Raw genomic sequence first — 27,821 nt, forward strand, 5'->3', positions numbered from 1 at the left:
AAGATGTTTATATTTTATAGCCGTTTATACTTTATAGCCCTTGAAATCCATCAATAAAATTGGAAAAAATACAAGCTTTACAAAGATAATTATCTTATATTTCATAAATTAGTATATCCATTAATAATGCGTATTATTGCGTTGAGGTTTAGCATCAGGCCAGGCATCAACGTGACGTGCACACGTTGTGGCAAGCAATCGCGGAATGAAATTGTGTCATCAGATTGAGGGTTGGATGAATTGTGAGTAGAGAACGCTCAATCGCGACTGCAACAAATTGTTTCAGCAGATTGTTGGTTGTGTTGAACCGTGAGTAGGGCCTTTTATTACTGTTTACATAGACTTCAAGCCTCTGTACTGACTTCAAATATGTTTACACAGGGTTTTTTTCGGGTCAGCACTGATTTGCCTCGAATTTGTAGTCAGTTACTGACCCTGTGTAAATCAGCACTGAGTTCCTCAAATAATCGCCAACCAAACACACAATGCAGAAGATTAGATTAGGTTTTACAAAAATCGATACTTTTATATGGATATCGATAGTATACAACACTCGACGTCAACTGCAATTTTGTGTTTGCAAAATGCAATGACAATGACGTTTAGAATTCTGAAAGGACGCTTACAATTTTTAAACAAAATAAAAAAAAAAAAATATTTTTAACTTTTCAGTATTAATTACGTACATTGAATTATTTTAAAAACTATTTGAAATAATAAAAAGCCACAATGAACGAGCTTTGTTCCGCTTGCTTGTGTTCCGGGCGAAAATTATCGTGCATTCGTGATTCCAATGTTTATTATTTTTTCAAACAAATTGTGAATGAAATAGCGGTAAGTTTTATTCAATAATAAACGTAACGATAATTTAATTAAATAAGTGAACGTATTTACTGGAATAATGCTATTTGTGAGGGATTTAATAAGTGATAAACAATGAACAAAATATAAAAATATTAGTCCATGAATTGTCTTCATCCTGTTTTAAATTGTGAATCTTTTTTAAAATTAGAATCACTATTCTAACTTCTACGACCGGGAGGCGGGAATCGACAATTAGAACTTTAGAACCATTATTTTTTTATAGAATTTTATCATCATCACAAATTCAGTTCTACTCATTGCGATACTATTACTACATATGGAAAAGACACCGCGATAAAACTGTACATTATAGGGCGTGAAGTTGAGAGTCGTAAATTTTTTTGTGGTTACCTAGCTATTGTCCAAACTCCTATGGAACCTTAATCTAAAATTACACTCTGAGGAAACTATTAGTTTTTCAGTTACGAATTTTAATTAAAAATTGGAAAATTACTCAAGAAAGTTACTCCATCTTGTTTTTGTCTACTTCAAAATTTATATATTCTATAAATAATAGTGAAAAAATTATAGGCTCATGAATTGTCTTCAAATATTGTTTTAAGTTGAGAATTCTTATAATACTATACTATTATCCCCCAGGCGCCAGATGAAATGCAGCAGCTTTTACAAATCTGCTGGGAGTGTAGCGCTCTCCTGCGCAAGTACGAAGCGTTCCAGCAGCAGGTCAAGTGTTGCTATGTTGAGCTGCTCGTGTGCTTGCAATCGGTGAGTTTATATTCTCATTAAATATGTATGTTTGGCTGCTTAAGCTGCTGTTTCTAACTCAATTATTAATTTATTCAACTAACAAAGTGTAGGAATGAATAGACTTTTTGAATAAATATTTTATTAGAATGTTTGACATGCTTTTGAATCAACAAAATGCAGAAATTTTATTACTATAACTAAACTAAAACAATTTTTCAGATTTGTTAATTGTTCAGAAAAAAAATAATTTTCCAATTTCATGAATTGAATCTTTGTTCAATAAAAATATATTTTGTTAACAATATGTGGTAATTACATAATTATAAAAACAATAGGGCTGGTAAAAGTGAACTGTCTGATAATTTATGAATTTACTAGCTGTTGCCCGCGACTTCGTCCGCGATTACGTCGTTTTAGGTCATTCGTCGTTTAAAAAAAATACGTGACACTTTATTTTTGAATGTTCTTAATTGTCTCTTATAAAATTTAACTACATTAAAATTGAAAACTCTGATAAGAAAATCTTAAAATCGGAGATAATCGAAAATCTGAGGAAAACATGAATGAATGTGATTTAAATTCTAACATTACTTAGTATTTCAAATAATAATCTAAATTAAATGTAGATTAACAGTTTGAGCGCACCGTTATAGAATATGTACCTAAGTATTAAATTACGTTAGTTTACATAGTAACAAAACAAAAACACGATGACTTTCTTTCGCGCTCGGTACCACAAACTAAGCATGTTAATGGTACGTGGCCCGCGTCACTTGACCCCCCGCGAGTTCCCCTCCGTTGCTATGCGAAAATACATTCGTCGCCCTGCTGTAGGAAAAATTGTAATACTGTGGCCTGGGCGTTATAACACGCCCAGGGAGTTCCTGAGTAGAACACGAGTAGATAGACGGACGTCTATCGACGTCCGTCTATCTATGCACCCTATCATTTGTCAAACGGTCTTCATATTGAGTAAAAGTTTCAGATTCTAAGATATGACGGCCGTGATCAGCTGTGAGACGTTTTACCCTCTCAGTGAAGGTTTCGGTCTCACGGGATAGTACCTACATGCCGTTCGCGGTCAGCTGTGAGCCGCAATTCTCGTTGTGAAGCGGTTTCAGGTTCTCGGCATAACACAATATGTTGTTTTCGGCCTATAATAGTAAGCCTCTAACGATTCTTGAGAACTCTTATTTTCGAGATAAGGATTTTTTAGGTGCCACTGATGCATGTAAATAAAAATTGAGTTAAAACGGTCTGAGAGTGTTATAGACAAATATAATCAGAAAGCTTCGAACTCCTAAGCTATCGGAAGTTACACGTGTTATTGTGAGTCAACCATAAAAGATATACATTTATGATGTTGGGAGATATTTTTTATATAATAAGGAGAATATTTCTTTCATACAATATGATTTCTGTGTAGCTTTAACTCTACTTTTACTGCTCTGCTCAGGAATATGAAAAATAATTGTACCAAGTTTCGTTTAAATCCGTCGAGTAGTTTTTGTTTCTAAAACGGTTATACGGACAGACAGACGGACAAAAATTTTACTGTTTGCTTCTTTGGCATCAGTGTCGATCCCTAATCACCCCGTGATAGTTATTTAGGAAATATATTTCATGTACAGATTTAATATAAGTATACATAATATATTTAGATTCCAATTTCCATGTAACGTTAAATTCGACTATAGAATAACTAACAGACAACGCAGGTTACTCTCGTTTCCATAAGTTGAGGCGGCTACATATTCGGTCCTCATAACATCACTTTTAGTGAACGAAACGACAGCGCGGTTTAATTCGATGCCAACACCATAAGAAAAAAGGAAATATTTTTAATTGTGAAAAAATATTATGATTTACTATTAACACTATTTTAATCTATACACATAATAAATCTGTAGAAGGGTTAATTATGTACATTGAAAATATTGAAAAAATAAATAGCAGGGGGTGTTACTGGATCGATACCAAACCCAAATATGTGATTAAAAAAATTTTTGTCTGTCTGTCTGTCTGTATGTGAAGGCATCACGTGAAAACTAACGGTTCGATTTCGATGAAACTTGGTATAATTAGATATACCTTATTATCCTGGGCATAAAATAGGATACTTTTTATCCCGGAAAAATACGTAGAAAAAAAACTAAATCTTAATTTTTCCGCGCGGACGGAGTCGCGGGCGGAAGCTAGTATTTAAAATATATGGCTGTGAGTGTGTAAAAATAAATCCAGCTAGTTTCACATCACACTTATGTTTATAATTAGCTATACAACATGAAAATATACATATTAAGGACGCTGTCACAAATCTGCGTTACTCAAATTTAGGTATCTAACGTCGCCACGTGGTTCGCGGGAACATCGCGCTCACGTAAACATAGCGCATTCCATTTTATAGACCATCTTCATACTTGATATTATTTTTTTTTATATTTTTATTGAAATTGATTCCAGAAGATTACTGGGAACTTTAAAAATTCATTTTGTTACTATTATTAGTAGGTACGATCCTTATAAGTATTTTAGTGTATTCAACCAACTTAAAAAAGTGTGACTATTTTACAACAATTTGAATATGAATTGTATTATTGTATACAATATCGAAGCTTTTTAAGAAATGTATAAAATACTTTTTTAAGAATTATTATCATACATAATATTATATGTTACCGGCAATATATTAAACCCGGCATTGTAAGCAATTCTTAGTAAATGTATGTTATTCCGAGAAACAGTCGGAATGAAATAAATTAAATTCGTTACCACACATTCACATTACCTATATCTTTAAATATGAACTTTTCCTAAGTAGCAAACACATTTGCAAATGTGGGTGGTTTTTGGGGTAGCTATTAACCAATATGAGGTCAAAACTAAAATCCAAGATGGCACCGTCGAAAATTTGAAATCTTTTCGTCATGGGTGTCATTTTCAAGGAGTTGGAGTAGCTATTAAATAAGTATTAATCAATATGAGGTCAAATCTAAAATCCAAAATGGCGCCGACGACAATTTGACATCATTTCGTCACGGGTGTCATTTTCATGGTTTTTGGGGTAGCTATTAACCAATATGAGGTCAAAACTAAAGTCCAAGATGGCGCCGACAAAAATTTTATATATTTTCTTCATGGATGTCATTTTCATGGTTATTGGGGTAGCTATTAACGAATATGAGGTCAAAACTAAAATCCAAGATGGCGCCGACGAAAATTTTACATCTTTTCGACATGGGTGTCATTTTCATGGTTTTTGGGGTATCTATTAACCAATATGAGGTCAAAACTAAAATCGAAGATGGCGCCGACGAAAATTTTACATCATTTCGTCACGGGTGTCATTTTCATGGTTATTGGGGTAGCTATTAACGAATATGAGGTCAAAACTAAAATCCAAGATGGCGCCGACGAAAATTTTACATATTTTCGTCATGGGTGTCATTTTCATGGTTTTTGGGGTATCTATTAACCAATATGAGGTCAAAACTAAAATCCAAGATGGTGTCGACGAAACTTTACATCTTTTCGGCATGGGTGTCATTTTCAAGGTTTTTGAGACAGCTATTACCAAATCCCCAATGTAACCGTCGATAATTAGGTATATTTTTCTTACTCCTTTAAAGTAAACTTAAATAAAATAACAAAAACGTTAACAACCACAGTTTTGTAGAAAGTCTTAAAAAAAACAATTTTAAAGAACATTGAAATGCATATTTAGAAATTTAATATAAAACGCAACTCTGTGGCAATCATGTTAATATTCTGACAGATATTAGTAACTTTCAATATATTCTTTAAATATATTCGCCAAACTTTATTTAAAATAAAGTTTATCTAAAACATTTAAACGAAGAGAATAAAATAAAAAAGAACGTGTGTGCCGAGAAAACGTGTCAGGAGTGAAACTTCTTTGGCGAGATTCATAGATACCAAAATCGCCGCCTTGCTCCATAACGCGACAGTATTACCATGACGCGATCTTGAAATTCGACGACCATCTTGGATTTTAGTTTTGACCTCATATTCGTTAATAGCTACCCCAAAAACCATGAAAATGACACCCATCACGAAAAATGTCAAATTTTCGTCAGCGCCATCTTGGATTATAGTTTTGACCTCATATTCGTTAATAGCTATCCCAAAAACCATGAAAATGACACCCATGATGAAAAGATGTCAAATTTTTCGTCGGCGCCTTCTTGGATTATAGTTTTGACCTCATATTCGATAATAGCTACCCCAAAAACCATGAAAATGACACCCATGACGAAAAGATGTAAAATTTTCGTCAGCGCCATCTTGGATTTCAGTTTTGACCTCATATTGGTTAATAGCTACCCCAAAAACCATGAAAATGACACCCATGACGAAAAGATGTAAAATTTTTGTCGGCGCCATCTTGGATTATAGTATTGACCTCATATTCGTTAATAGCTACCCCAAAAACCATGAAAATGACACCCATGACGAAAAGATGTAAAATTTTCGTCGGCGCCATCTTGGATTTCAGTTTTGACCTCATATTGGTTAATAGCTACCCCAAAAACCATGAAAATGACACCCATGACGAAAAGATGTAAAATTTTCGTCGGCGCCATCTTGGATTTCAGTTTTGACCTCATATTGGTTAATAGCTACCCCAAAAACCATGAAAATGACACCCATGACGAAAAGTTGTAAAATTTTTGTCGGCGCCATCTTGGATTATAGTTTTGACCTCATATTCGTTAATAGCTACCCCAAAAACCATGAAAATGACACCCATGACGAAAAGATGTAAAATTTTCGTCGGCGCCATCTTGGATTTCAGTTTTGACCTCATATTGGTTAATAGCTACCCCAAAAACCATGAAAATGACACCCATGACGAAAAGTTGTAAAATTTTTGTCGGCGCCATCTTGGATTATAGTTTTGACCTCATATTCGTTAATAGCTACCCCAAAAACCATGAAAATGACACCCATGACGAAAAGATGTAAAATTTTCGTCGGCGCCATCTTGGATTTCAGTTTTGACCTCATATTCGGTAATAGCTACCCCAAAAACTATGAAAATGACACCCATCACGAAAAAAAGCCAAATTTTCATCGACGCCATCTTGAATTGTTTTACCCCACCAATCTATTCAACAACCCATAAAAAAGAGGATCTCAGGCAAGGTAATTTTAAAAACATAATTTTAAATTACAAATAATTGGAATATGAAACTTATACAGTTTACTCATAAAAAGTATCAAATATTTCAAATCACGAAAAAGACAGTGCACGCACAATAATCTTTTTTATTTCGTTTTTATTTTTGGCACGAGGAGCGATACACCCGTCCTTCCAAGAGCGCTTCTGAGCGCGGTCTGACGAACCGCGAGAACAAAATGTATGAAGAAATCGACAAGTATTTTTAATTTAGCTCATTATTGAAATAAAATTTTGATTTAAATTTATAAAAATTACACCATATATAAAGGACTATATATCCCTCAATAAGATATAGTTAAGAAGATAGATTAGGCTCTTAATTTTCCTAAAATGGTACCGGTTTAGACCCCATTTTTTTGCATTTTATGCGTTTATTGTGATGGAAAAAACGTATTTCAGCGACAATTTTGTATGACGTCGTACAATTTTTATAAGATGAACGTAGAGCTGAATATATTATCTTTAAATTAAGATATTACTATGTTCTCACGTGTAATTGCTTTAAGTTAAAATGGTACCGAAAAACAGCGTGTTTTTGTAAAAATACGTTATAGCGTCCTTAATTACCAAGCAATAATCATACAGGTAAATACTGAAGAAAAGTATTAACAGTCAAAGTTTATTTTTACTAACATTTAACAACATGTAAATGATGAAGAAATAATAATTATCAACGAACTAACCTTTTCTATAATACTTAACACAGCACATTTTTTAAATTATCTTGCTCAACTCTGCTCAAAAATTTGAGGGTTTTGTTGAAACTTTAATGTGTCAAAACTATGATATATCTAAACTACGATACAACTTGCATGCGGAAATGCTCATTACAATCAGTAAATTTAAAGAATAACTAACAACATACTATTCAATTTTATTGAGCTGATGAATATCTTTTGCCTGGAAGAGATCACCGCCGCCAAGCCGCCGCCTAATAAATATACTGTGTTTTCTTATAAAATCGTAACATAATTTCTTTTATCTACTAAATTTTAATAAATTTATAACTAAGTTCTTTTTATCTAAAAATGAGCTTGAGCTTATATTAGGCAAAAGTATACATTAACTTTTTATAATTTCAGGACCGCACCTTAAATGGGGCCTCGGAAAATATGCCTAAGGGTTATTAATAGAGAAATGATACACAACAAAGTTATGTTGGTTCCATTTTATTTATAAAATATAATGAAAATGGACAAATATAAAACATATTATGTAAAATGATTAAAAATAAATAAATGAAGCAACTACGATTCAAAGAAAACATCTTTTTCAGTGTGAAAATGCTCTAAGTAATCCTGGATGATGAGTATAATCATGTACTCTCATCCCAGTACGGTCGGTACCTCGATAGCCATAACGATAAATATTATAATCAGATAACAGCAAAGTCAGAATAAAAATCATAACTTGTACAGTTGTGAGTGCAAAATTTATGTTTCATTTGGCAATAACATTTTTTTCGGTACTAAAACGTAGTAGTTTGATATATGGTTGGCCGCCCCTTCTCTCCTTCCTGAAAAATATCCTCCAAAATTACCCGAGATACTTCCAATGATTGAACCATACGTTGGACATTAACTTCAGTCAAAAATTGACGAAGCGGATGATAACTAATTTCCACTTATCCTCGCTGCCACTATCTTCATCATCAAATCATCAATTTTCAAGTGGTGTTGTAAAATTGTCAGCAGAAATAGTCTTCCAAAGGCGATATAATTTTATGAACATTGAATCTGTAAATAAAAAAATCAAAAGTTAATTGTAAATCTATAAAAAAAGCTACTTACAAATAAAGTTTTATCAACAAACTACTGTTCCCAACGCACCTCAAAATCTTGTAAAAGTCAAAAAGAATTCATCATTTTATTATTTCATTCTAAAAGTGTAATAAAATACTTTATAAAACTAATAAAAAACATGAATTGCTATCATTATAAAAAATAAATACCTATAAAAGTAACAACTTACCTTTTGTAGGTATGCTGAAAATTCACAAAACACGAAGATTGAATTTGATATTTTTGGTTTTATGACATTCAAATGCTTTATAAATATAAATTTATAAATAATAAATTTATAAAGAATAGAAACATTCGATCACGAAATTATGCGGGTTCGAGTCCCGCCTCGTGATCGAATTTTTTCTATTCTTTATAAATTTATAAAACACGAAGATTTTAAAAATGTAACCAATGAACACAATCAATGTTAGATTAATTGTAATGGTGTCTAGTTTGACTTAAAATAATAAACATCTACCTACCCTCACTTTTAAAAATGTAGTATATTCACACGAAATATAAGCGCACCTTATAGGGAATGGAAGATATGGGTTAAAGAGATAAATAAATAACATGATTATATTTAAATTATTAATTTTCAACAGTATGTTCAGTAGTGATAACATGTAAATTGATTTGATTTTTACGAAATCTCATAGATGGCGCTGTTTCAAATTTGTCTTTATACTACTAAATTCATTAAACTGTTTCTCTGCCCAAATTACGTAAATGACATTGTTTTTATTTTGTAAAGCTAGATAATAGCATGGCTTACTCGAAACCAACATTTAAATATGAGTCTTTAGATTGTACGCTGTCGTAGTACACGGAATATGTAAGAAAAATAAAGGTTCACAGCTCCTCCCCCGAAGGTGATATCATGATAATATGTTTAAACTATCCTCACCCGACCTCTAAGGAATATTCATGCAAAATTTGAAGTAAATCTATGCAGTACTTTCTGAGATTAGCTCGGTCAAACATACAGACAAACAGACAAACAGATAAACAGACAAACAGACAAACAGACAAAAATTCTAAAAACTATGTTTTTGGCTTCTATATCGATTATAGATCATGGATTATGTATTCTTTTAAAAAAATATTCAATGTACAGTTTTGACTTTCCTACGATTTTATTATATGTATAGATTAGTAACTCGATGATAATTTTTTGACTTTAAAGTATTCTATTAAAAATTTATTAACAAGGGATTATTGTTGCTTGCTGATTCATCCGTTTTAATAATACAAATAAGTCATTTATTTATTCAGGCAAAATAGACATACAACTACACATTTTACATAAAAAATTATGAAACAATACTTGCAGAAGTTTAAATGAATAATTTTCAATTTAAAAGTTTGACATGAAGGCGACTATTATGGCTATGATACTATTAGTTAATCTAATTAGATTTGCTTCAGAACTCGCTGTATATTAAATTTCATGAAAATTAGTTTACAATGTACTTGTCATTTATATAGATTTATTATAAATTTTCAGAACCCCTCACTACAGCCCACTCTAGCGAAACCACCTCACTTAAAAATTCACCAAGAGACCTCGATATCCATCCCACTCATACCAAAGACTGAGTTTGATGACATCAAACTTGAGTTGAGTGACACTCACTGTGAGGAGACGTTTGTAGATGAGCTGAGTGAGGTGTGGCCGGTTAAGAAGGTATGTTTTAGTTTATAGGAAGCATTGTTGGCCCATGTTACCAACAATTTCAACTTAAATTATTAATCCATACTATCCATACTAATATTATAAATGCGAAAGTAACTCTGTCTGTCTGTCTGTTACTCAATCACGCCTAAACTACTGAACAAATTTTCATGAAATTTGGTATGGAGATATTTTGATACCCGAGAAAGGACATAGGCTACTTTTTATCCCGGGAAAATGACGCAATCCCGGAACTATGGGGGTTTTTCTTTGACTGCGCGGGCGAAGCCGCGGGCGGAAACCTAGTATGATATAAATTTAAAAGTTCATAAAAATCCATGTAGCAGATTTTGTGTGAAAACTAGACAGCTTTGCCCACATTGTCCAAACTTCAGAAACAAATTCCAGATATTCCTGAAAATATAAAGGAAATTGGTGCAGTTGTTTTCAATTTTTTATTTCTTAGAAAGAAGCTTTCGAATCTTTTCACATATTATATGAATAAGTATATTATGTATGCCACGAATTACTGCGTTAAGCCTTGTTTCCTCTTGAGCATGCTCAAGCGAATGAGTGGCTCATTTGGCCGAGCCGCTCAAGTGGAGACGCCTGAGCATGCTCGGGCCGCGCGTGCTCAGGCGTCTTCACTTGACCGGCTCGCCCAAATGAGCCGCTCATTCGCTTGAGCATGCTCAAGTGGAAACAAGGCTTTAGTCAATTGCTGAGCAACAAAAAAGGATTAAAAACACTTTTATTGCAGTTTAGCTTAACAAAATTTAAAATTAACAGTCAAATTAAGTATCTTCAAGATAATAGAATGAATATAATTTAGATTATATGTGCCACTGTTAAATCCAGTTTTAAGATATTTTTGATAAACAAATTATCTTTTCAGGTGAAAAAGAAAATAAAGAAGAAGGTGAAACTGAAAAAAGTCAAGCAAAAGAAAGAAATCGTACCTGACAGTGATCCAGAGCCAATAGATTTCGACAATCACATTGAGAGTGACAATGAGCTTAGTGATAAGAAGTGTGAGTTTAGTGAAAATAGTGAGTTGGGGAAAAATACTGAGTCAGGGAAAAATAGTGAGTTGGGGAAAAATAGTGAGTTATGTGACAAAATTTGTGACTTTAAATGCGATCAGTGTGTTAGTGTTTTTGACACGGAAATTGACTTGAAGAAACATTTGGAAGAGCATGTTAGTGGGGTAAGTTAGCCATTTTAAATATTTTATTATTTCAAATAAGAACAGAATCGATTCGGCGCCATTTTTTATGTTTATCTAATGAATAATCTAAGTTATGAAATATCTCAAAAACAATTGAACTGCTCGAATAATTATTGTCTCTACGACAGATTACGATCATGAAAAAAATTGAAAAATTGATAAAAAATGTATTGTTTAAGAGGCCTACACCACCGAAACTAGCGCCACCGAACATTTTATTTTTTTACTCCTTAACCAGATCAAATTTAAAAAATCTAGCTCGGTATTTTGCTAGTATATTACTTGTAGTATTTTTGGTATTACTTTTCACTATTCTAACTGTTCATTATTCTAGAGAACTTTTGATTACCGCCAAAAGTGGCCACTTTTGGCGGTAATCAAAAGTTCTCCTAATTTACCGAATGCAAAATAATGAAAAGTAATACCAAAAATACTACAAGTAATATACTAGCAAAGTACCGAGCTAGATTTTTTAAATTTGATCTGGTTTAGGAGTAAAAAAATAAAATGTTGGGGGGGCTAGTTTCGGTGGTGTAGTCGCCTTAAGTTCATAATGTATGTATAACAATGTGTGTATAAATAGACATCTAAAATTTATTATCTTTGAATTATGATATATCAATAATATAATTTTCCTTCTATCTTTCTATAGAAAGCGGAAGTGGGGCGAAGGCCTAAAACGCGCAATACCGAAGCCCTGCCGGAGCGACCGCAGTGCGTTGAGTGTGGGAAATTATTCAGCTCCAGGAAGACTTATAGATATCATCTAAAGTGAGTATAAACATGTACACATACATGGATACACATCTATACTTAATATTATAAAGCTGAAGAGTTTGTTTGTTTGAACGCCTTAATCTCAGGAACTTCTTTAAAAATTATTTCTTAGATAGCCCATTCATCGAGGAAGGCTATATATTATCACGCTTAGACCAACAGGAGCGGAGTAATGCGGGTGAAACCGCGGAGCGCAGCTAGTATTACTCTATATGTATAACTATTTCATTCTATACTTAATAAAATGTATATTATTTTAATATTTTTATATATATACATACACACGAAAAAGCAAACGCACGCAACACACAAATATAACATAAGTTAAATAAGAGGGTATACCTTTATGTGCAGTCGCACGATTTTATTTAATCTGACAAATAATATCTTCTATAATATAAAAATGAATCCCAAAATGTGTTGGTAAGCGCATAACTTGAGAACGGCTGAACCGATTTCGTTAATTCTTTTTTTATTATATTCCTTAAAGTACGAGGATGGTTCTTATGTAGAGAAATCGTAATTATGTACCACGGGCGAAGCCGGGGCGGACTGCTAGTGAATAAATAAATATAAAAAAAATTTTCTTGTGTAAGTCTTTTAAATCTCATATTAATATTATTATTTAATACATTTGTATTTAAAATTGTCAATAAATGTTTCAGTGTTCTACACAAGGGCCAGAACCGCTACCCGTGCCCGCGCTGCGGCAAAGTGTACCAGTGGAAATCGAACCTGGGACGGCATCTACGGAGCCATAAGGTATTTATTATACTATGTAATAAAAAATTGTTCTTTACTTTTGATTTATGAAGTTTTCTGCATAAGTTGTCAAAGACAATTTTCGTTTTCGTCTGTCCTATTGGTCTATCTATGCTTTTCATTAATTATAAATCTCTAATTATTTCGTTTTTATCCTAACCTTATCACTGCATATTAAATAAATATAAATATGAATCCCAAAATGTGTTGGTAAGCGCATAACTTTAGAACAGCTGAACCGATTTCTTTAATTCTTTTTTTATTATATTCCTTGAAGTACGAGGATGGTTCTTATGTAGAGAATTTTAGTAATAATATATTATAATTTATTAGGTTTTAGACAAAGCGGGCGAAGCCGCAATCGGAAAGCTAGTTCTTACTTAACCGTTAAACCGTTTCTGTGGCACTAACTTAGTGATAGCTAAAATAACTTCGAAAAAAAAAACTGTTATGGAAACCAGATGGCTAGTAAACATACATAATATATAAATTTAAATAAATACTTATATAGATAATTAACACCCAGACAGAGCAAAAATTCATCACACAAATATTTGCCCTGGGTGGGAATCGAACCCATTATTAAGAAATGCATCAAACCTATCATAAAGAAACTGCTGTACCATTTCCGATGCGACTCCCACACCCTGATAGCTCACAAATCACACAGGCTCGCGAATCCGGCGAGCTGTACTGCGAGAAGTGCGACAAATCGTTCGCGTCCGTAGCGACGTACAGACAGCACGTGCGAGTGTCGCGGAGACATGTGTCCGAGAGCGAGTTCACGTGAGTGTCCGACACTCATACACTTGGTCTAAGATCCGAACATAAGGCGAGATTTAACGGCGTGATAATAAAATGAGACCAATTTTATAATTAATTTAGTGTATTAAAAAATGTATTAAAAATGGGTTGACTGGGAAAATCCTGGACGGGACATTTTTAATGAATTAAAAAAAAAAACATTTTTTTTTATTAATTGCAGTATCAAGATAATAAAAAAAAATTATAATAGACTTAAAGTATGAAACCTACAGAATGTGCAGTCAGTCGTTTTCTAATATTTACCGGGACAAACGGTTAGGTTGGCAGGTATAAACAGGTATGTCGGTACCAGCCCCCCTAGCCAAGTGGCTTTCTGTTAGCGTAGCGTTCAATAGAATAGACTACGAATGTATGAGATTGACGTAAGCTGTAGATACGTAGAGATAGATAAACGTTTCTACAGCTTACGTCAATCTCATACATTCGTAGTCTATTCTATTGAACGCTACGCTAACAGAAAGCCACTTGGCTAGGGGGGCAGTTACTTTCACTTGATAGGATGATGAAAAAAAAATTATGTCAGCGCTGTTTTATTACAAAATTGTTTTATTATCTCGAAACTGCAATTAATAAAAGATGAAAATATATATTTTTTTAATTCATTAAAAATGTCCTGTCCAGGATTTTCCAGTCAACCCATTTTTAATACATTTTTTAATACAATAAATTTATTATAAAATTGGTCTCATTCTATTATCACGCCGTTGAATTTCGCCTTATGTTCGGATCCTAGACCAACTACACTACATTACACTATAGTCGAGCCAATTTAATAGGCAACATTTGACGTCTATCAATTTTATCTTCGTAGAGAGGTAACCTGCTTAAAAACATCGATTAAAGTGAATTAATCGATACGGACTTGAAACATTTGTCAATCGAACTTGAAACACAGTCTTGTCAATTTTAAAATTCATCAGGCGAATCCTTGTCCCAGTATTATACTGTCTTTCGTAAGTTTAAGGAGCACAATAAGACAAGTATCTACATAATTAAAAAAAAAAACACAAGCATTTATTAATTTATGATGATTTTTATTCACAAGCAATCAATGCATTTAATACTAGGTGGCATATCTCGATTTTTAGAGTAACGTCTCTGGTATTTAAAAAAGAAAAAAGGTTTATCGACACAAAATTGTAGCGACGTCATTTCTTTAAATCAGAAATTGTTTATTGAAGTGAAACTTCTTTATCGGGGTTGAAAATAAATTTAGTGTAACATTTTTTCGTTACGCGTGACATTTTTCCGTTACGCGCCATCTTTTTCTTATCCCTAACACGCGTGATTCGACGTATCTCTGTAAAGTTGCATATAGTAAATTATTTTTTGAAAAATAAGGTCATAAAGAAGTTTCACTTTTTACGTGTGTACACTAGTACACGCACACTTTTTTATGTTTAGAATGGTTTATCAATAAAATGAAATCTTAAAATAACTTCTATCGGTCATTATTATTATAAATATGTAATCGTAATTGAAAAAAGTTAAGCAAATGTGCAGTTCTAACAAAACGAAATATCATGTTATTCTATGTCGTCGTTACTAGGTTACGTTGTTGAATTTTGTTGAACTGTCAAATGTTGCCTATTAAAATGGCGCGACACTACAATACACTAAATTACTGAAAATAAAAATAAATTGCACTACAGTGCACTCTGGTTTGTTTATTTGTTTGAACGCGCTAATCTCAGGAACTACTGGTCCGATTTGAAAAATTCTTTCGGTGTTAGATAGCCCATTTATCGAGCTATATATCATCACGCTAAGACCAACAGAAGCGGAGCACTGCGGTTGAAACCGCGGAGCACAGCTAGTAATAAATAAGTATTATACATTTCATATTGTTATATCTGTTTGTTTTGCAATAAAATAAAAAATACAAGGATTCCAATGTGTAACAAAATATATGTGTATGCTATAAATGTTTTGAACATAAACTCAATCTATCACCTCACAAAAATCGCATCACTTTCAGCTTCACGTGTGAGGAGTGCGGCAAGAAGTTTGTGAACAAAACTCGACTGCGAGATCACATCGACTGGGAACATCTCAATAAGATTAAATTCAGATGTCAATTGTGTAATAAGGTGGGAATAACTTTTAACTAATAAATATTTCAGGACAATTTTCACACACGGCACGATCTGATCCCATACTAAGCTTTCGCTTGTGTTATGGAAACCAGATGGCTGACAAACATACATATATAATTTTAAATAAATACTTAAACAGATAATTAACACCCAGACACAGAGCAAACATCTATGTTCATCACACAAAAATTTGCCCCGGGTGGGAATCGAACCCACGACGTCTGGCTTGGAAGGCAGGGTCACTACTAACTAAGCCAACCGGTCAGTCAAACGTAAAATGGCGATAATTTTGGTATCTTTGAATCTGGCGAAAGAAGTTTCACTTCTGACATTACTATTGACCAAAACGCTATGTACTAGCTATCAAACTCCAACTCAAACATTTATTTATTCAATTAGACTTCTTCTAGAAGCACTTTTGAAACGTCATTACATATTTTAACATTTACCACCGATTCGGAAAGCAGTATGTATGGAGAAGAACCGGCAAGAAACTCCATAGTTGCTCTTTTTAATCATGTCAGTTTTACAATTTAATTTATATATTTATTATCATTTCAATGAGTCAATCATTTATTTATTTAATCACCTATGAATGTGGGATGATTAGGTGAGATGTATGATTAATTTATGTTTCTGAACATGTGTAAGATTACTTTCTGAACGATGATTAGAATGGAAGAACGATAGACTATGAGCGAATCAATGAGTGAATGTGAATGTGAAGTCGAGAGCGAATGAGGAATGATCTGTCTCTTTTCATTGGGATCGTGGGTGAAGACGGCTGTTTCTCTGTAAGATGTTTTCTAAAAATTAAGATTGTGGTCCGAAAATAAATCTCAAGAAGTTCAAAGTGTTTTTCATTTAGCCCCGATCCTACAATCTTGGGGGCTCGTCCGGGATTTGAACCCGGGACCTCTCGCACCCCAAGCGAAAATCATACCCCTAGATGAATATATGAATTTATTAATAACTGCCTCATACTCATGTAACAATAATGTTATATCAAACGTTGCCTGGGAGAAATAGCTTTTAAGCGATAAGATCGCCACTCGTACCTACTTAACTTTAAGCTATTCGTATGGCTTTTTTTTCATTTAACTACAAAATGCTTAAGTAACAATAAAGATAAAGATTTATAAGTTTATATATTTTACAGCCTTTCAAATGTCACACATCGCTCTACGTTCACCTACAGAACGTGCATCGCAACAAGGAGAAGAAGGACAACCTGTGCCACGTGTGCGGCAAGTCGTACCAGGTGATAACACTATACTACACTTAACACTACACTACACTATACCACACCCCGGACACTCCATACAAAATTATAGTTTTGACAGTCACACTGTAGAGACTGCAAATGTGTGTGTAAACTCTTTATGGTTGGCACATTTGTGACTAGCGTAAAAAAAAATTCGCGTTTTTCTGATGAAATACATCCGTAAACAGCACAATATCTAACCATTTTCTACGAAAAACGATAATCACAAATCCAAAAAAAAATAACTGCGTTAAAAACAACCGACTTCAAAAACGGAAAAGTAAGAAATAAAAAAGATTTGATATTATTAATTACTACATATTATTTTTATGTGCTATTTACTAAAAAGGTTTGATGTCGGTGCATGGGCTTAATACTAAGTGCTTAGTGTTTGGCACCGACTTCAAACCTATTTAATAAATAGCACATAAAAATAATATGTAGTAATTAATAATATCAAATCTTTTTTATTTCTTACTTTTCCGTTTTTGAAGTCGGTTGTTTTTAACGCAGTTATTTTTATTTAAGGTGGATGTTCCGACCGTCCCTCCATACATTTTTGATTACCTCTAAACACTTAACACAGACACTATTTCTTTAAAACTAATCATTTTATCACTTCTCTATAATGAAATGTGTGCGCGTTCGACCTTTTTAATCAATAATTTACAATATTTACTTAGAAAAACAACAGTAAAATACCGGAAAAATTTGACACTTCTACAGTAGTGTGCGTGACTTTTGCCAAGCGAAACACGACATAAAGCACGACATCTAGCGCATAGACTATATACTTATTACAGATCTAGCGCGTCAATGTCTAAACGAAAGGCGATGTTTAGACATAAGACGCGCTAGATGTCGTGCATTCGCGTTCGTTATCTTATACATAATGAGCATAATTCTAATAAATCAAAGTTCTGTGTAAAAATTGAGTAATTTCATTTCCAATCGTTCAAAGAAAATAACAATAAAATAAAATAAAACTAATGACCTTAGAAACTATGTTTTTTTTTGTAAACAATTTATTACTCATTATTGTTCGTCCGTCGTAGGTCTGTAAACTGTATTGTACACTGAAGATAAATGGTACTGTAGGTACTTTAGTTCGGCGTCGTCGTCGGCTTGATATAAATTACATTCTTGATTTCATTGACACGCGCTATGATTTGCGCGCGGAATTTCTTGTGTTGTGAATTTATTTTTGTATGCTATGCATTTTAATTGATTCAAATTGCAATGTTTCTCTAGTATGCATTTGAGACTATATTGTAAATTGTAATAATTGATCGTGGGTATAGTAATTAATTATTCTAATAACGCAATTAGTAATATATGTATTTTCGGTGGGATTCAAAACAAAAAATTGGCCCGTGATTTTTATGAAATTTCACCACATTGCAAATCACATCAATCATAGTTCATACACATGTATGACGAAAGTGATTAGTATTGTGGCTAACATTGACTCATCAGTTCATCACTGAAACCAGTGATAAATCAGTACAGGCTATATCATATTGTGTTTGAATATTTTTAAACAATGATATAAGTATACAATTATTATAAATCGGTAAACTATCAAAGTAATCACAAACTTGCAAACATTGGTAAAATGTCCAGTAGTTTATGAGCCTATTCATTACAATCAAACAAACAAACAAAGTTTTCCTCTTTATAATATTAGTGTAGACAAACACTATGAATACGATCACGAATGCAAATTCGGGGATTTTCTAATTATTGCTAAATAATAATTGAATTCGTTTTGAAATACTCTATAATTTTTAGTGTATAAATATTAAATAGACATTTATAATGTGGTGCTCATTTTTTTTGTACTGCTAACGCTATTGTAGGTACCTATTTTCGTTGTTTTATTTCAAGTGAACACGGCCATACAATTTTGTCACGAGCCGCCTATGATTGTAGGTACTTTTGTTAGGCTCCTTCGTCGTCCGCGTCGCGTCGGCTCGAAAGTTCTTGATTTCATTGTCACGCGCTATGATTTGCGCGCGGATTTTCTTGTGTTGTGAATTTATTTTTGTATTATTATTATTATTTTTTTTTTTATTTTATTGATTCAAATAAAATATTTCACTAGTATGCATTTGAGACTATATTGTATTATGTATAATTTATCGTAGGTATAGTTATTCTTATAACGCAGTTATATTTTCGGTGGGACAATTTGACCCGTGATTTTTCTGAAATATCACCACGTTGCAAATCACATCAATCATACACACGAATGACGAAAGTATAGTGGCTAACATTGACTCATCAGTTCATCACTGAAACCAGTGATAAATCAGTATATCATATTTTATTGTGTTTGAATATTTTTTAAACAACGATATATACAATATTATTATAAATCGGTAAACTACCAAAGTACTTCCGAATTTTCAGACAGACAAACAAGTAGTTTGAACACGCAGTTTTCTTATACTAGTAGCAAAAATCAAAACCATAATATTATGTTTACCTACTATATTTTACTAAAAGTCGAGTGCGTCGAAATCGTAAATAATAATATAATGTTTTTCACCTTCCTGGTTATTTTCCCATAGTAAATAGTGTTTTAGGTTTGTTGTTGTAGGTAGGAATAATAATAATTATTCTTACTTGTTGGTTATGAAATGTATATTGAAATAATTTACTTTTACAAATCATTAGTGATATTAGTTTTGAGTGAAAATGCTTGGATCAGCATAATATTATATGGTACTTCAAATACATGTTTTGATAAAAAAACAATAGTGTAATAAAATAAAACTGCGTTTTATTGTAATCAATGTTGACAGTTTTAAATTCCAAAATTATTGATCAATAAAATAGTTTACACCAACAAATATAACTTTTATTTTTATAACCATCGTTCATAATATAAACCGTAGCAGGTGGCGTTTTGAAGTTCTGTCTACTCATACAGAAAAATGGAAAACTTGTTTTTTTTGTAAACAATTTATTACTCATTATTGTTGTTTGGCTGTGTGTTTGGCAACTCGAAGCGTGGTCGTCCGTCGTAGGTACTTTTGTTCGGCGTCGCGTCGTCGCTCGTCCGCGTCGGCTTGATATAAAACATTCTTGATTTCATTGACACGCGCTATGATTTGCGCGCGGAATTTCTTGTGTTGTGAATTTATTTTTGTATGCTATGCATTTTAATTGAATCAAATTGCAATATTTCTCTAGTATGCATTTGAGACTATATTGTAATAATTGATCGTGGGTAGGTATAGTAATTAATTATTCTAATAACGCAATTATATTTTCGGTGGGATTCAAAACAAAAAATTGGCCCGTGATTTTTATGAAATTTCACCACATTGCAAATTATATATTATACAATTACAATTACAATTATTATAAATCGGTAAACTATCAAAGTAATCACAAACTTGCAAAATATGCTTTTCCGAATTTTCAGACAGACACACAATTTTATTAGTTTGTTTTAGCAAAGTAGGTACCTATACCTATACGCTTACGTCGCGCGTCGCGTCGCGTCGTCGAAAACGGTGCGCCCAGAAACAAACATACCTACCTAATTCAGTTACAATCCTTTTTTTGTTCCGTAATATATTGTATTCTAATACGATTTTTTTTATTCGTCGGCCAGTTCTACTAGGTATAAAAAGATAAAATTGAAATATAATTATTGTAGCGACAGCCATATGTTACTATGTTTTCGTAAATATGTTTTTCACCTTCCTAGTTATTTTCACATAATCTTATATATATATATATAAATGAATCGCAAAATGTGTTGGTAAGCGCATAACTCGAGAACGGCTGAACCGATTTCGATAATTCTTTTTTTATTATATTCCTTGAAGTACGAGGATGGTTCTTATGTAGAGAAAACGTAAACATGTACCACGGGCGAAGCCGGGGCGGACCGCTAGTCTAATATAAAAATGAATCGCAAAATGTGTTGGTAAGCGCATAACTCGAGAACGGCTGAACCGATTTCGATAATTCTTTTTTTATTATATTCCTTGAAGTACGAGGATGGTTCTTACTTCTTATGGAGAGAAAACGTAAACATGTACCACGGGCGAAGCCGGGGCGGACCGCTAGTAAATAATAAAATAATAAATAGTGTATTAGATTTGTTATTGTATCTTGTGTCTTGTTGGGAAATGTTCAAATACCTACCTATTGAAATAATTTACTGTTACAAATCATTAGTGTTATTAGGTAGTTTTGAGTGAATAGGCATGGATCAGAAATTCAGAATATAATATGCTACTAACTACTCAAATACATACACGCCAAACTTGTTTTACATTCACGCCATCTAGAGTTCAATCTTTATCATTTTTGTATACGTCTGTGTGTGTAAACGACCCTGTATGCAATGACAGATGTTAAAACGCATGGTTTTACCGAATTGGGTGGATTTTAAGGCAATGATATGACATATTTAAATAAAATATAATATTCAGTAATCGCCATGACTATTCCTACGACCTTAATCTTTTCCAATTACGCAAAAACTCAAATAAACTAGAAATGTAGAATTCAGCGCCATCTAGCGGGACATTGGCTGGGAACAGATCGTAGCAATCACCTTAATACTTTTTAGTGTATTTTTCAACACGAATCAAACGAGCCCAAACTCGATAAAGTTGAGTCAATATATTACTGAGTTCCTATGGCCACCTTCCGATTCCATCATCAGATCAGCTCCATGTCATGATAATGTTTCATCGCTATCCAATTTACATTCGTATACAAAATTTCAGCTCAATCGGATACCGGGAAGTGAATCAAAGTTACTTGCTACATTGAAATTAAGTCATCGAGTACAGACAAAAATGCTCATAAAATAAAAACTACTAGGCCTAGCCGAATAAAATTTTTATGGGACCAATTCGACACCATCCCGCATCGAACAAAAAAAGAATCACGTAAATCGGTTCAGAAACCTCGGAGTAATCGGTGTACATACATAAAAAAAAAAAAAAAAAAAAAAATATACCGGCCGAATTGATAACCTCCTCCTTTTTTTTGAAGTCGGTTAATAATAAAATTGCTTTAAGTCAATTTGATTAATGTTGTCAATCTTCGTTGCGTTTCGTCTAAAGACGTCGTTGGTATCGTCCTTGCGGGGAAATGGGTACCATAACATGTCTGATCGTGCGGGGTGAGGTAAGTGTTTAATTTTGGCGGGAGGCGGAGAGTGTCCGTTCTGTAGCGTTTAGCTACTATTATGTATTCTGTGACTATACTATAGTATACTATACTATAATATAGTATACTATAGTATAGTGTATACAAGGTGAAAGGTAAGACATTTGACAAATTTAGACAGGAGCTTCTACTTATGAAACTGAACAACTTTTGTTCTACAACTTTGCTGAATTCGTAGAAAAAATTTTTGACTTTGTATGGAAATCTGTCAGCTGATTAGCGAAGTTTCCTTACAAAGTCCAATTTTTTTTTACGAATTCAGCAAAGTTGTAGAACAAAAGTTGTTCAGTTTCATGAGTAGAAGCTCCTGTCTAAATTTGTCAAACGTCTTACCTTTCACCTTGTATAAGTGTGCACACTGAACAGGCGATTTTTCCGTAAGTATTACAGATAACAAAAAACTTTTAACTGATATAGAAAGTACTTAACCTAATGAGTAAAATGGCCGTAATACATTTTTAAAAATAAATCGAGAAATATAAAAAAAAAATATCTTTAAACCCTCCCATACATTAAGTGTGAAATATGAATATCCCATATACATTTAATATGAAAGATTTTAGCTTTCTTTTTCTTTTTTTGGTTTTCTGCTTTAATTACTTCGCAAATTTGAAGTGGCATTTTCCACGCTTTTTCCGGACATGTTCACGCATTTTCCGGATATTTTCCGGGCATTTCTCAGGCATTTTCCGGGGATTTTCCAAGCATTTTCCACGCTTTTCCGGACATTTTCACGCATTTTCAGGATATTTTCCAGGCATTTCCGAACATTTCCCTGACATTTCCCGGGGATTTTCCAGGCATTTTCCAGGTATTTTCCGGGCATTTTCCTGAAATTTTCCGGACATTTCCCTGACATTCTCCGGACATTTCCCTGACATTTCCCTGGCATTTTCACGTATTTTCCGGATATTTTCCGGGAACTTTCCGGGCATTTCCCAGGCATTTTCCACGCTTTTTCCGGACATTTTCACGCATTTTTTTTTCCGGGCATTTTCCGCTAGTAATTTTATTATTTTGGATTTGTGATTATCGTTTTTCGTAGAAAATGGTCAGATATTGTGCTGTTTACGGATGTATTTCATCAGAAAAACGCGATTTTTTTTAACGCTAGTCACAAATGTGCCAACCATAAAGCGTTAACACACACATTTGCAGTCTCTACAGTGTGACTGTCAAAACGATAATTTTGTATGGAGTGTCCGGAGTGAGGTAGTGTATTATAGTGTAGTGTATGAATATTTAATGTTAAATCTACTAACGTATATTTAATGTTAAATCTATTAACGTATATTTAATGTTAAATTTACTAACGTATATTTAATGTTAAATCTACTAACGTATATTTAATGTTAAATCTACTAACGTATATTTAATGTTAAATCTACTAACGTATATTTAATGTTAAATCTACTAACGTATATTTAATGTTAAATCTACTAACGTATATTTAATGTTAAATCTACTAACGTATATTTAACGTTAAATCTACGTTAGTAGATTAGTCATTAAATATACGTAAGTAGATTTAACGTTAAATATACGTATATCTACTAACGTATATTTAACGTTAAATCTACTAACGTATATTTAATGTTAAATCTACTAACGTATATTTAATGTTAAATCTACTAACGTATATTTAATGTTAAATCTACTTACGTATATTTAATGTTAAATCTGCTAATGTATATTTAATGTTAAATCTACTAACGTATATTTAATGTTAAATCTACTAACGTATATTTAATGTTAAATCTACTAACGTATATTTAATGTTAAATCTACTAACGTATATTTAATGTTAAATCTACTAACGTATATTTAATGTAAATTTTATAAACGTACGTATATTTAATGTTAAATCTACTAACGTATATTTAACGTTAAATCTACTAACGTATATTTAACGTTAAATCTACTAACGTATATTTAACGTTAAATCTACTAACGTATATTTAACGTTAAATCTGCTAACGTATATTTAACGTTAAATCTACTAACGTATATTTAATGTTAAATCTGCTAACGTATATTTAACGTTAAATCTACTAACGTATATTTAACGTTAAATCTACTTACGTATATTTAATGTTAAATCTACTTACGTATATTTAATGTTAAATCTGCTAACGTATATTTAATGTTAAATCTACTTACGTATATTTAATGTTAAATCTACTAACGTATATTTAATGTTAAATCTACTAACGTATATTTAATGTTAAATCTACTAACGTATATTTAATGTTAAATCTACTAACGTATATTTAATGTTAAATCTGCTAACGTATATTTAATGTTAAATCTACTAACGTATATTTAATGTTAAATCTGCTTACGTATATTTAATGTTAACGTATATTTAATGTTAAATCTACTAACGTATATTTAACGTTAAATCTACTAACGTATATTTAATGTTAAATCTACTAACGTATATTTAATGTTAAATCTGCTAACGTATATTTAATGTTAACGTATATTTAATGTTAAATCTACTAACGTATATTTAACGTTAAATATACTAACGTATATTTAATGTTAAATCTACTAACGTATATTTAACGTTAAATCTACTAACGTATATTTAACGTTAAATCTACTAACGTATATTTAACGTTAAATCTACTAACGTATATTTAATGTTAAATCTACTAACGTATATTTAATGTTAAATCTACTAACGTATATTTAACGTTAAATCTACTAACGTATATTATATAATCTACTTACGTATATTTAATGTTAAATCTACTAACGTATATTTAATGTTAAATCTACTTACGTATATTTAATGTTAAATCTGCTAACGTATATTTAATGTTAAATCTGCTAACGTATATTTAATGTTAAATCTACTAACGTATATTTAATGTTAAATCTACTTACGTATATTTAATGTTAAATCTGCTAACGTATATTTAATGTTTAATCTACTTACGTATATTTAATGTTAAATCTGCTAACGTATATTTAATGTTAAATCTACTAACGTATATTTAATGTTAAATCTACTAACGTATATTTAATGTTAAATCTACTAACGTATATTTAATGTTAAATCTACTAACGTATATTTAATGTTAAATCTACTAACGTATATTTAATGTTAAATCTACTAACGTATATTTAACGTTAAATCTACTAACGTATATTTAACGTTAAATCTACTAACGTATATTTAATGTTAAATCTACTTACGTATATTTAATGTTAAATCTGCTAATGTATATTTAATGTTAAATCTACTAACGTATATTTAATGTTAAATCTACCAAAGTATATTTAATGTTAAATCTACTAACGTATATTTAATGTTAAATCTACTTACGTATATTTAATGTTAAATCTGCTAATGTATATTTAATGTTAAATCTACTAACGTATATTTAATGTTAAATCTACTAACGTATATTTAATGTTAATTTAACTAACGTGTATTTATGAATGAACGCGTGATATCCCAGAACGCGGCGAAGCTGAAGTACCACATAGTGGCGATGCACACGAGCGAGACCCCGTACCGGTGCGGGCAGTGTGGCGCGGCGTTCGGCTGGTACTCCAGCCTGTACCGGCACGTGCGGGAGCTGCACTATAAGGTGAATGTTAGGGTGCTTCTCCACCAGTGGCTTCGCCAACAAAATTCCGCATAGTTCCCGTTCCCGTGGGATTACCGGGATAAAACCTGTCCTATGTGTTAATCCAAGTTACCCTCTATATGGGTGCTAAATTTCATTGTAATCGGTTTAGTAGTATTCGCGTGAAAGAGTAACAAACACACATATCCACATCCATCCTCACAAACTTTCGCATTGACAATATTATATAGTAGGACTAGCTGCGCTCCGCGGTTTCACCCGCATTACTCCACTCCTGTTGGTCTTAGCGTGATATAGCCTAAAACCTTCCTCGGTAAATGAGCTATCTAACACCGAAATAATTTTTCAAATCGGACCAGTATTTCTTAAGATTAGCGCGTTCAAACAAACTCTTCAGCTTTATAATATAAGTATAGATTTGAATGCCCTAAAACCAAAATATCAAATTCAATAACAAATATGTTAAAAAAACGGTTTAAAACATACGAATTGCGCCATTTGGCAATTTTAGAGATGACGTCATAATTTTAACACTAACCGCTCGTTTTTCATCGATTAAAGCTACCGTTAACGTTACCGTTTCATCAAACTCAAACATTTATTTATTCAATTAGACTTCTTTTAGAAGCACTTTTGAAACGTCATTACATATTTTAACATTTACCACCGATTCGGAAAGCAGTATGTATGGAGAAGAACCGGCAAGAAACTCCATAGTTGCTCTTTTTAATCATGTCAATATTACAATTTTTATTCAAATGTTTCTTCGTTACTCTTAAGATATGAAAAAATGTGTGCGTGTACTAGTGTACACACGTAAGAAGTGAAACTTCTTTATGACCTTATTTTTCAAAAAATAATTTACTATATGCAACTTTACAGACATACGTCGAATCACGCGTGGTAGGGATAAGAAAAAGATGGCGCGTAACGGAAAAATGTCACGCGTAACGAAAAAATGTTACACTAAATTTTTTTCCAACCCCGATAAAGAAGTTTCACTTCAAAAAACTAATTTAATTTCTATTTTCAGATAAAAGTACAGCCGAAGAAAAATAAAAAGACGAAAAAGCAACTACAAGAGATGTCCCTGCATCACTTACCGTCTGGACCTCCGCCAACACATACTGCGACTTAATATTTAGGGACCCTAAATACCTTAGGGTTTATAAATTAGGGATCCTAGATTTTAGGAAAGTATGTGGCTCCTAGATTCTAGGAGTTATAAGAATGTACGTGTCTCTTATAAAGGTTTTAGGAGTGATTTCTAAAATAATACATTGTTTGAATGTTTTTTTTGTTCAAAAATGTTGGTTTGTTTACTTATTTTGTAAAAAAAATATTGATAATTCGTATATTTGTGTAACGGTGCATTTACATCAAACGAACATAGAGCTAGAACAAGAGCATTATTTCGTGATCTTTTAGTGTAAACGAAAACTCGTATCCAGTGTTGTTCAGTATTAGAACATTGCATACAATCTTTTCGAACGCACTAAGAACAACGAAATAATGCTCTACGCCATTATTTCGAACTAGCCGTTCCCCGCGGTTTCACCCGCAGTGCTCCGCTCCTGTTGGTCTTAGCGTGATGATATATAGCTATACATACGATATACAGCCCAAAGCTTTCCTCGATAAATGGGCTATCTAAAACCGAAAGAATTTTTCAAATCGGACCAGTAGTTCCCGAGATTAGCGCGTTCAAACAAACAAACTCTTCAGCTTTATAATATTAGTATAGATAAGCATTCGCTCGATGGATGTAAATGCACCTTTATATACATATTTTGATAAAAAGTGTAAAGGAATTGCTTTATATAAGAAATAT

At 32.4% G+C, this 27,821-nt stretch overlaps 1 protein-coding gene across 1 annotated transcript; it reads left to right on the plus strand.

Annotated features, from left to right (window-relative positions):
* The first annotated feature begins 598 nt into the window (after positions 1-598).
* LOC123704720 (zinc finger protein OZF-like) lies at positions 599-27,356 on the plus strand. The gene is made up of 11 exons (XM_045653162.1): positions 599-834; positions 1,465-1,590; positions 10,067-10,246; positions 11,130-11,441; positions 12,115-12,233; positions 12,905-13,001; positions 13,672-13,787; positions 15,805-15,916; positions 17,082-17,183; positions 25,859-25,990; positions 27,024-27,356. Exons 1-11 carry the CDS (start codon positions 730-732, stop codon positions 27,126-27,128), a joined length of 1,506 nt encoding a protein of 501 aa, XP_045509118.1. The 5' UTR covers positions 599-729; the 3' UTR covers positions 27,129-27,356.
* Positions 27,357-27,821: the final 465 nt, after the last annotated feature.

This window comes from Colias croceus, chromosome 30 (genome assembly GCF_905220415.1).
Source record: "Colias croceus chromosome 30, ilColCroc2.1".
NCBI lineage: Eukaryota > Metazoa > Arthropoda > Insecta > Lepidoptera > Pieridae > Colias > Colias croceus.

Bases quoted from the DNA above. Each gene is read 5' to 3' on its own strand.
- LOC123704720 (XM_045653162.1), top strand. From the start codon at position 730: ATGAACGAGCTTTGTTCCGCTTGCTTGTGTTCCGGGCGAAAATTATCG. The intron at 1,591-10,066 runs GTGAGTTTATAT...ATAAATTTTCAG, and splicing joins TGCTCGTGTGCTTGCAATCG to AACCCCTCACTACAGCCCAC. The intron at 12,234-12,904 runs GTGAGTATAAAC...TAAATGTTTCAG, and splicing joins ACTTATAGATATCATCTAAA to TGTTCTACACAAGGGCCAGA.